The sequence below is a fragment of the Canis lupus genome, chromosome 19 (genome assembly GCF_048164855.1).
Source record: "Canis lupus baileyi chromosome 19, mCanLup2.hap1, whole genome shotgun sequence".
In the NCBI taxonomy this organism is placed as follows: domain Eukaryota; kingdom Metazoa; phylum Chordata; class Mammalia; order Carnivora; family Canidae; genus Canis; species Canis lupus.
In genome coordinates this window covers 37,699,880-37,711,346 of record NC_132856.1, presented here as the reverse complement: position 1 = coordinate 37,711,346, position 11,467 = coordinate 37,699,880, and the positions used below count along the sequence as shown (strand labels likewise).

The window sequence follows — 11,467 nt, the reverse complement described above, 5'->3', positions numbered from 1 at the left end:
GGGCTGCCGCCGCAGAGGCTTCCGGGAAGGCGGAGGGGCGGGGGCGGGGCTGGCCGGGCGGGGGCGGGGCTGGCCGGGCGGGTGGTGGTGGTGGTGGGGTTGGTCCCGGCGGCAGCGTGCTCGCAGCCGCTCGTTTGTTTCGAGCGTTTCCAGGAGAGAAGCCGGTTCCTGGCGCCGCGCCGCGCCGAGGCCTGCGCTCCCGGGATTCCCAGAACCCACACGCTCTCCTGGCTGTCATGCTGCGCTGGGGATGCTCAGTCCCGCCGCGGACGTTAGGGCGCTCTTGAGCCCGGGCGCCTCTCTTCACATCGCCTGGAGGACTTTATCCGGTTTCATGGCTTTACATAGGTAACTCCGGGGTATGTGATTCCAGTCTCCAAGTGCCCCGGAGATCTAGACTGATAACCAGGGGCCTGTTCGGTGTCTCCATTTGGATGTCCACAGAGCACTGCAAACTCAAATCCGCCCAAACTGCAACTCTTGATACCCGCCCCCCACCCCACTACCATTTTACCATCTCAGTGAATACCACTTTGATGCTTCGGTTGTCCAGTCCATCACTAAATCCTGCAGTCGCTCAGGTGTATCTTGAACCCACTTCTTCATTCCTACTGCTAACTATCTAGTCCAAACTACTATCATCTCACCTGGACTGCAACAGCCTCTTGACCTAACTTGCAGCTTTCCTCTTGTCCTCCTGCAAGTTCCCCAAATAATCCAGTTTTAAAATATGTAGTTAGGACAATCAGTACTACATACTCAGCTTTCCAGTTAATACCACCAATGCATTATCTCAAAAATTAAACCCGTACTTAGTTCCCCTTTGCTCATGGAACAGAATTTAACCATTAGCCTATTAAGCCAGTCTTAATCCAGTTCCTGCTGCATCTCTCAGTTCGCGTCCTCTCTCTCCTTCTGTTGGCATTTCCAGCTACTCAGATATGCCAGGCCCTTCTCATCGTTGAGCCATCCATCACTCACGTTGTCGGCTTTGCCTTGGGTGCTTCTCCCTCAGCTGGCTCATTCTCGTCCTGTCTCACCTCAAATGTCACCTAAGTCTCATTTCCTTTAAAGAAGTCTGTACTTGGCTGCTGTTTTCCCACACTAGAAAGTAAGCTCCATGAGGAGGAACGGTTGTCTTAATTGCCACTGTTATTTTCAGCACATGGTAGGTGCCCACTAAGCATTTGTGGAGTAAATACTGCTGAATGAAGAATCCCTTGAGGTAGGCATGTAATCCCCACTTCGTAAGAGTACAGTGGGAGAGAATGACATAATTTAGTCAGGAGCATAAGCTGTTGAGTAGCAAAGACAAGATTTGAACACAAATGACTCAAGGCTACTTCTTGCCCTGCAGCGGTCTACCTACTGCATGCTCAGAGTGGGAGAGCTAAATATCCAATGCAGTTGGGATTATAGGATAATTTCTAAAGAAGGGTCCTGCAGAGGAGTTAGGTGAAGGGGCAGGGGGCAGGTATCATGAATCATGCACAGAAAAGCCACTGCTTCCTGAGACTCTGCCTTTTTTTCTTCACTCCAGCTTTTTTTTTGCCTTTTTTTCTTCACTCCAGCTTTAGATGGAAATTTGATAGAAAGACTCTGCCATTCACTAGCCATGTAATCTGAGACATCACAACTTTGCTGAGTTTTCACATGTTATCTATTTAATGCAAGGATCATCTACCTATTGTAGTGTGTCAGAATTAACAAAATATAAAAGATAAAATGTCTGACACAGACTTGGGTGATCAATAAACTGTCTCTATTATCCTTAATGTTAAAATTGTGTTGTAATTGCCCCTTTCCTTATTTGAAAAATCAGTATCTCGTGCCACTACATCCCCATTTCTTGGCAAATAGGGTTGAGTAAGTATTTCCAAATATATATATAAATACTCTTATTTATTTATTTTTTATTTATGATAGTCACACAGAGAGAGAGAGAGGCAGAGACACAGGCAGAGGGAGAAGCAGGCTCCATGCACCGGGAGCCCAACGTGGGATTCGATCCCGGGTCGCCAGGATCACACCCCAGGCCAAAGGCAGGTGCTAAACCGCTGCGCCACCCAGGGATCCCTATATATAAATACTCTTACCAGGAGTCCCTGGGTGGTTTAAGTTGGTTAAGCATCTGCCTTTGCTTCACGTCATGATCCCAGGGTTTTGAGGTTGAGCCCCATGTCAGGCTCTCTACTCAATGGAGAGTCTGCTTCTCCCTCTGCCCCAGCCCCCCCGTCATGCATGGGCACATGCTCTCACTAAAATAAAATCTTTTTAAAAAAATGCTTTTACCCGAACACTTTGTTTAAAAGACTGTTAAACACAAAGCAGTATTATTCATTTTTCCAACAGATATTTCAGTGCTTACATGTAGTTACTGTTCAAAACACTGGGGTAAAAAAAGACGAAATCCCTAATCTCACAGAACTTCCATTCTAGTGAAAGAATAGGAGAGTTGCCAGCATTCATGGGGGTTGAAAGCCAACACGTAATATCCTAACCAATAGTTTAGAATTCAGATTTGTTAAAATAGTACAGAAGTCTATGATTTTAAAGACTACCTAGTTAATCTTCACTCTTGTAGCTCAGGCTTCTTGGTTATGACTTTATAAATACTCTGATAATTATATTTCATAGCAAATCTGATACTCCATATAATGTTTTAAGATAAAATTGTATGCATACCACTGAAATAAATACAAGGTGATTTATTTATGAGAACAAATTAACAATGAATAGTATTTCAGAAGTTAAAAAGGTGACACTAATTGTACTGAATACACAATCTTTTATTTTTCTTCAAATTTGGAGTTTAATTATACAAAGATGTGAAGTCAAGTTTTGTAACCTAAAAATATTTACTTATTAAAACTATATTAATACTTTCATAAACTATACAAAAAAGATAATGAGACAAACATGTGCATTTATAGAACTGCATGTCAGTCATGCCAGATCCCTGGGGAGGGAATTCCTAGCACAACCTCATCCGTCTGTGAAGGCACAGAGCAATCCTTGTTTGGGCATACACATTCAATTACTTGTCCAGTATGGTCTGCACTCTACTTCTTGATGGTTTCCTTCTGTTATGAATGTGCATGTCCAGTTGTCTGCTACTTAGAGCAGACATTTACCTAAAAGAAAGCGTTATAACAATCAGTTACTAGTTACTAATTTGGATCTGCACAAAAAAAATCTAATAATCATTTTTTAAGCCTTTTTTCAAAAGACTGATAATAAAATTCAACAAATTTTTCAAGGGTTAAGATATATTTTTCCAAATAAGATGCCTGAGTAATTACAAAATATTGGGCAACTTCTGTTTCTTAAAGAAAACTTCCCTAAGGAGGTATTTTCAAAATGAAATCTCTGCAGAGTAATTGCAGATTTCAAGTTACCTTCCTCATCCACCAGCCATTGGAGGAGGACTAGGGCCACGTAGATGATTAATTCGACCCATTCTTCTGGGAGGGTTTCCTGGTGGCCTAATAAAAGAAAAATTTCTACTGTTTAGTAGACATCAAGTGGTTCCTTTCAAACACTCAAATAGACCCTTTTATTTTAAAATAAGAACTACCAATTAGGTCAGGAGTTGAGAAAATTCAAATACTTATAGAGACCAGACACTTAATGCACATGAGAAAAGGAGTCAAGCAAAGACTGTGATGACCTAAATAGTACTTCCTATAAATACATGCCTAACTGAAACCCAGCTCCATGGAAATGCAAGCCCAACCCTGTGCTGCTTGATCTTCTCTAGTTTTCTTTAGCAGTAGAAATCCAGACTTTAAAATGGACTCTTTAGATTTAATGGTTGTCATCAGTTTTCATCCTCTAATTTAGACTTTTCCCACAGGATAGTTGATACACAACTTAGCTCTGTCAAATTGACTCTATCAAATCAGAGGCAGCCTGACATAACTTATAGTAATGCATTAATTTTCTGAAATAGAATTTAAACCTTTTATTTCTATGAGCCAATGTCTATCTATAATAGCTAATTTAATTAAAATTACAGAGTGGTAAAAATACCAATTATCAATTTAAAAAGCTATACCCTCTTCCATCATCATATCTGGAATCAGAGGAGTTTCCATAGCCTCTTCTCTTTTTCACATCTTGCTGAAGCAGAGTTTTAAAACTGAAACAAAGGGCAAAAAACAACATAAATACCACTTTCAACATTATAAAATGTACCTCCACAGTTTGTTATATCTACGAGAAGAGTACTAAACCAACTTAGTTCCAACCTCATGTTTCTCAAAGCCAGCTGGACAACACCATGTAGCTCATGTCTACACATGTGCTATGTTCTGGGCCAAAGCCACCATTGCCTGTCTTTCTTATATGCTAGTAACTCACCTTAAGAGAGTCTAGGCATCTAGAAGTGAGTGAAACCAGAGCCATCCCCAACTTCCTTCCTGTACTGTAGATCAGCTGTCAGGGCTTAGTCTTTTTTTTTTTTTTTTTTTTTTTAAACAGCACTGCACATTCATTTCCTTCACATTTCCCTGCGAACAGCCTACCTAATGTTACCTTGCTGTGGGAGGAGCCTAGGGTGGTGTGCCAGAGGCAAAGGGCTTCTGGGAATTCATCTGATTGGAATCTTTTTTAGTTGTGGAGGGGGAAGAATTTTTTTTCTTTTTTTTTAAACATTTTAAAAAATTTTTATTTATTTATGATAGTCACACACACAGAGAGAGAGAGAGGCAGAGACATAGGCAGAGGGAGAAGCAGGCTCCATGCACCGAGAGCCCGATGTGGGATTCAATCCCGGGTCTCCAGGATCGCGCCCTGGGCCAAAGGCAGGCGCTAAACCGCTGCACCACCCAGGGATCCCGAGGGGGAAGAATTTAAGTTAAAACAATATTTTAAGTAAATAGGGAGTAGGTGAAATGTGTGAGACTTTAAGGAAGTTTTGCACTGGCAACTTAAGGACCCTCTGTCCCACTGTATTTTTATATAAAACCATCTCTTTGATTTTTTTTAACCCCTTCTAACTTATGTTACACACAGCCATGAGATTAATCTTAAATCACAGCAACAATTCAATTAAGTATAAAGATCATAGTCTGCTATTCAAACTTCTCTGCCATCTTTCCTGTGTTTCTACCACCTGGAGTAACTTCCTCTGATGGCCACCTCCCACAATCATGCCAGCCCAACATCCATTGTAATATGAATTAAAGTCAAAGAAGGAAGAAGCAGTCTCCCACATCTCTGCATCCCTGCAGTTCTCTGCCATGTGACTGACATTCAAATATATATATTCAAACTTAGCATGAGTAAGACTTGTTCATAGCTGATGAATAATCTTCACAAAAAAAAAAAAAAAACAGCATGGAAAAGGACAAAAATGCATTTAAGAACTGCTTGAAATTTGTTGGTTTTTTTTTTGTTTTTGTTTTTTTATCAAGATCTAATTCCCCTTGTTTCTTGTATAATATGGAGTAAAAGCTGCACATACACACTAAGCTGGAATAGCAGAGAGAAAATGAGGCACTGTCGCCCAGCATTAGACTAGGGAAGCCTGGCTTCATAGCTGCAGATTGAAATGGTTGCCAAGGCTAAGTCACAGTCGAGCTACCTAACTCAACTATCATATTCATACTTGTTGGATGCCTGGGGGGCAGCTTTACCACCACAGAAGTCTTCATTTCCCTTAGCAAAGCTAATAATATATATATATATTTAATTACAGTTAAAAGCTCAGCCTGTTTAAGATCCTCAACATGATGTACTAAGGTACTTCTGTTAACTTAAGTATCAAGGCTAGTAAGAGCACTGTTACACTTACAACAAAACCACGAACTCTGCTATTCCCCAGAAGAAGTCTGTTATCAAAGATAATCTCCATGGGGACTGACTCCGGCTGTCCAACACTTGCCCTACAGACAATAAAAAAGAAACTTCAGTTAGTACTACAAATCCCTGATACAAGATGCTTTATAATTAACTACTTAGGGAACAATAAGACTCAGTTTTCAACTTGTTCACTGTTCCAGAGAGCCAACACAAGGAAAGGTTTGTTATGTGTGCATCCTTCTAAGAAAGGGTTCAGAGAAATAAAGCTCTACAATCTAAGGGTCATTCTTTTAATATGTCAAATGCCTTCCTATGTTCCTAATTTTGGTGAGTGACAATTCAAGGATTTCTTTTCTTTTTAAGTTGTGATAAAATATACATAAAAAGTTCCCATTTTAACCATTTTCAAGTGTGCAGTTCCATAGCATCAAGTACCTTCACACAGTTGTACAACCATCACCATCACCCATCTCCAGAACTTTTTTATCTTCCCCCAACTGAAATTCTGTGCCCATTCAACACTAACTCCTGTTTTCTCCCTTCTCCTAGTTCTTGGCAACCACCCTTTTACTTCCTGTCTCTATGAATTTGACTGCTCTAAAAACCTCATATGAAGAATCACACAGTATTCTTACTTTGATGACAGGCTTATGTCTTCAAGTTTCATCCATGTTGTAGATGTGTCAAACTTCCATCTTTTTTTAAGGCTGGTTAATCTACCATCTCATGTGTTTATACCACATTTTGTTTATGCATACATCTGTTGATGGGCACTTGGGGTGGTTCCATATATTGGCCATTGTGACAATGCTGCTATGAATGCTGGTGCCTGAATCTCTGTTTATTCAAGTATTTTGAGGAAACAAATGGGATGAGTGAATATAAAAGAATATTCACACCACTTCCACTTTCCTAAATGTGAAAATCTCTTTTCACCTGCAAAGTCTCTTTCCTGTATAAAAAAAATTGCTTATATACACTTTTACAAATCTTTACACTCAGCTATGTTAATATTTTCATTGAAATCAGTCTGTGTGTTCTAGGTACTGAAGAGAATTCACCTTGTTCATTAAAATAACCACAATTTTTCTCTAATGGGATGCTGTTCTAATTATGGACTCGTTTTTTTTTTTTTTCTTTAGGTTATTTATTTACTTGAGAGAGAGAATGCACACACTGCGGTAGGGGGGGTGCAGAGAAAGAGACAAGCAGACTCCTCACTGAGCAGGGAGCCGGACTCGGGGCTTGATCCTAAGTCTCTGAGATCATGACCTGAACCAAAATCAAGAGTCAGACACTTAAACTACTGAGCCACCCAGGGGCTCCAATGGATTCCAGTTTCATCTTAAGCACAAATGAAGATCTATTTTTCAAACCACTTTAAATAATGGAAGCTACAACATGAAATTAGTGTTCTAGCGTTCTTTTAGCCTTGAGAATCAGGAATATTTTGGGAGAAGAGCTGTCAACCACCTCTCCTCTCAATCTTCTCAAGGGCTTCACCACACTCACCTCCACCCCCTTAGTCAGGGTCTACAATTTCTCCTTCTTTGACTACCTTACTTTTAGGGATCCACTTGGACCTGAGCTCTCAATGGAGCTATTGAGAAAAAAAGAGATACACTTCAAGACAGGGCATGGGTCGTGACACGCTTGGTTCTGCCTCTTACTAGGTCTGCTTCATTGGCTGATGGGACATTTTCCTGCTCTGAAAAAAGTATTCCAAGACTAGTCATCTGGTAGGATTGAAGAAAAAGTCTCCAGACAGTAAATGTTTTGTCAACTGGGAAGCACTGATAAATTCAATCCTTCTAAAGGAGATCTAACTAGAACACATTTCTCTCTTTGTGATTCTAAAGAACCCTTTGCATGCACTTGCATCCCTCTATCTTGCTCTTAGCACTTTTCTCTCCTAGCTTCTGAAGGCAGAAACTTCCCCTCCCAATATCCACAGAGCAAAGTAAGTTGCTTGGGTCCAAGTGGCATTTCTCAACTATAATGGTGAAATAAAAGATCTTAAGAGGACCTTCATGTTATTTATCTGGATCCACTATGACAATGTATACACAGGAAGACATACAAAGAATTACTCAATAATGCAAAAATAGAAGCTGCCAGCATTACCCACAAAGGACGTAACACAAACTCCGCAAGCGCCCCCAAATAAGAATAAAACTTTGATGCTTTTGGGTAGTGTCCATCAACCTACTTGTTACAAAGATTTTTAATTGCACCAGGAGGAGGAGGGGAGACTTTATGAAGAGCAAAGAAATGCAGAGTGTACTCAGCCAGAAGTCTTCTGAAAACCTGAATCCTCCCTGAAGATAAACAGATGAGTTCAACTGAACAAGGAATCTAGCTCCAGTGATCCTACGTGTTTTAAGATTGCGCCAAGACATTGGTTCCACCTGCGTCAAACAGGTGGGAAGGCAGTTTGGGCAATGGTCTGACCCGGTCATACTGGGTCCTTTCTTTCCTGGCACTGTTTTTTTTTTTTTTTCTTAAGATTTTATTTATTTACTCATGAGACAGAGGGAGGAAGCAGGCTCCATGCAGGGAGCCTGATGCGACACTGGATCCCAGGACCCCGGGATCACGGCCTGAGCCGAAGGCAGATGCTCAATCACTGAGCCACCCAGGTGCCCCACTTTTTTTTTTTTTAAGATTTACTTATTTATTTTGGGCAGAGAGAGAAGGGGGGTTGGGGCCAACGGGAGTCGGGAGAGAAAGCCCCAGCCGACTCCTCGCTGAGCGCGGAGTCCCAGGCGGGGCAGATCCCGCAAGCCTCCCAGGTCAAGACCTAAGCAAACAGAGTGGGACGCTCGGACGACTGAACCACCCAGGTGCCCCCATACACTTCCGCCCGAACTAAGTCGCTCTTAGATTCTCTACTCGGGCCCGGAACAGTTACCAGGTTCCAACAGGGGGCGGTGCCTCTTCCTGTGTCCCTTGGAATCCGGGGCAAACAATTACGTGTAGGACCCGCTACCTACTCCTGGGGGCGTGGGGGAGGGGAAGGAAGACCGTCCTGTTGAATTCTCCTCCTACAGAGAAGGACCCTGACGACAGTCCTCCCCGCTCGAAATCCGGCTGAACCGTCTACGACCACTAGAGATGCTATAGGCGACCCCCAGGGCCCAGCTGCGCCTCTGAGTCTCCGCCCCTAAAACGCGGTAACCAAATACCCGAATAGGACGGAGCGGGTGGACTGCGAGCCAGGTGGAAGCAGCGCGGCCGACACAGGCGCTACGCGCACAGACCGCGTTAACCCTGCTGTCATCCCCGGCTAAGGACGCGGCCGACCCCCCACGGCCACAAGCGGGGCGAGGATGCCCGGCAGCCGGCAGCGGCGTCACCCCGGACCTCGGCCTCTGCCTCCGGGCTCCAGGGACGCTCGGCCGTCTCGGGAGAGCGAGGACGGAAGAAGCCCGGGTGTCGCTTCCGCGGCCAGCGGCCGCCCCCGAAGACCCTGCAACTCACCGTTCGAGATGTAAACCATCTTTGCCCCCTCGGTCCCCGCTTCTGGAGCGACTGAGAAGCTTGGCCCCTCTCGGCCGCGGTATCTCTCTCCGCGCTCCGCCCCTAAACGTCACAGCCCACGGTTAGACCGAACGCAACGGCGCCGGAGCAGGGAGGTGGACGGAGCCCATTGGCTGCTGGGAGGGACACGCACACGGCGGGCGGTTTCTGCGTCATCACGGCGGCGACTTCCGGTAGATCAGGTAGAGCCAGGGCTGCCGGGCAGGTGACCGGAAGTGGTGTTTGGGATTTAACCCGTGAACGCGCGCTTTCCCGTCCGCCTTGGGATTTGAGCTTGAGGACCTGGTTTCCACCCCCACCCGCCTCCCCCGAGGAAGAAAAGCAATTTTTTGGTTGCTTGTTGGCACCCGGCGTCGGGAAGGCGATGCAATGAAGACCTGCAGGCAGGAGGAAGCTCCTCCGAATCTTCCAAAAGTGTTGCTATTAGAGGATGTGGAGGGAAGTGCCTTCGCGCGGAGACGGTGACCAAACCCTGCGGAGCTTTATTGTCTTGTTTCCGGAATACAGGGACAGGCGGCCGGCAGATGTGTTGGTTCTTTTTCTAGGCACTGTTTCTGCCCTTGATTCACCAGAAGCGAATGGAATTATTAAGTCCCGTGAGGCCGCCGTGAAAAACGAATCCGCAGCGCGAGACCGCTCTGTTACGGTTTCTTACTGACGGCCACGTGGCAATCTCATTCCTGTTTCACGGCCTTTGTGCTTGGCTGTCCTTCTCCTCAAAGCCCTGATTGCTGCGAACCACCCCCCCCCCCGACCCCCAAGTCCAGAGTGCTCAACCCGTGCGTCAGCTCGAAAAGATTACCAGTCACCTTAACAAAAATGGAAAAATTATATTTTGGAGATGATTCTACTGTGTATTTAATAGTGTTGGTTAAGATGTTAAGTATGTCCTAATAGCTAGGACAAAGATTTAATTTCATGTTGGCTTTTTGGGGGAGCATTTCCCCCCCAAAATGTGTAATAGGACAAGACAACATCTTTTACTTCTTTTGAGATTTTTGCAGCACAATCCTAGAGGATAATTTTTCAAAAATATTGGAAAGGGTCATTTAAAAAATAATTTATTTATTCATGAGAAACACAGAGGGAGAAGCAGGCTCCCTCTGGACTGGATCCCAGGTCCTGGGGATCATGATCTGAGCTGAAGGTCAACTGCTGAGCCACCCAGGCATCCACAAAAAGGTCATGAATTGTACCAAGGACCTTTCAGTCTGGACTATGCCACCGTCATCTCTACATTCCTTGCTTTCTAACTGGAATTTCCGGCTTCTACCTTTGTCCACCTTAACAAGTTTTTCACACGGCAGCCAAGAATGAGTTTAAAATGCCTCATTCTCTTGTCTATAACCTTTAAGACACTAAAATTCAGTGATTTCCCATTGCTTTTAAAATGAAATCCAGTTCCTCCTCATGGTCTTCGGCCCATCATGACCTGTCCACTCGATTGCACCTTTCACCGTACCTTCTGACACAATCTACGGCCATATTGTGCTCTACCAGCATTGTTTCTTAAGTTTCTGGAGCACCCTCAAATTCTTTCATGCCTCCAAAACTCTGCACATGCTTTTCCCTCCCCCCTGAAGCACTCTTCCCCTGGTTCCTAGCTCATCAGTTCCTTTTATTCTTTTGATCTCAGTTTGTCACCATTTCTGAATACCTTTTCCCGGGCACTCATCCCCATAATTATTTCCTATGTAATGCTTAACACAACGTGAAATTATTTTATATGCTGATTGATTTTTGTCTCTAGAGAAGGTAAAATCTAAGAAGTCAGGAACTTCACCTGCATTGTTCCTTTTTATATCTTCAAGGTCTATCATAACCCTTGGCAGATAGTAGGTATCCAAATATTTGTTGGGGTGGGGGAAGCTTTCCCTAAAATATTCCTCAGTCGGCAAAAGAGGAAGGGGATTAACATTGGGATCTTTTGAGTACCAGACTGTAAGTTATCTCATTTCTCTGTTTTGATCTTTGTAAAAATTTTTATTTAAATTCAATTAACATATAATGTATTTTTGGTTTCGGAGATAGAGGTCAGTGATTCATCAGTCTTACATAACACTCAGTGCTCATTACATGATGTGCCTTCCTTAATGTCCATCACCCAGTAATGGTGATGGAC

The 11,467-nt window shown here is 43.6% G+C and overlaps 1 protein-coding gene and 1 long non-coding RNA gene across 3 annotated transcripts in view; one reads left to right on the top strand and one right to left on the bottom strand.

Moving 5' to 3' along the window:
- Nucleotides 1-2,768: 2,768 nt before the first annotated feature.
- On the bottom strand, nt 2,769-9,458 carry SELENOK (selenoprotein K). 2 transcript variants are annotated; one of them, XM_072785853.1, is made up of 5 exons: nt 9,286-9,458; nt 5,798-5,888; nt 4,058-4,141; nt 3,399-3,485; nt 2,769-3,134 (listed from the first exon to the last, which is right to left on the bottom strand). In XM_072785853.1, exons 1-5 carry the CDS (start codon nt 9,302-9,304, stop codon nt 3,131-3,133), a joined length of 285 nt encoding a protein of 94 aa, XP_072641954.1. In that variant the 5' UTR covers nt 9,305-9,458; the 3' UTR covers nt 2,769-3,130. The 2 variants fall into 2 exon arrangements, with proteins under 2 accessions (XP_072641954.1, XP_072641955.1); XM_072785854.1 differs by lacking the exon at nt 2,769-3,134 and having other exon boundaries at nt 3,395-3,485.
- LOC140610156 (uncharacterized) overlaps nt 8,277-11,467 on the top strand; it is a 47,619-nt gene continuing 44,428 nt past the window's right edge. The window contains exon 1 of the long non-coding RNA XR_012011931.1: nt 8,277-9,527. This is a non-coding gene — a long non-coding RNA (uncharacterized lncRNA). The remainder of the gene's footprint in view (nt 9,528-11,467) is intronic.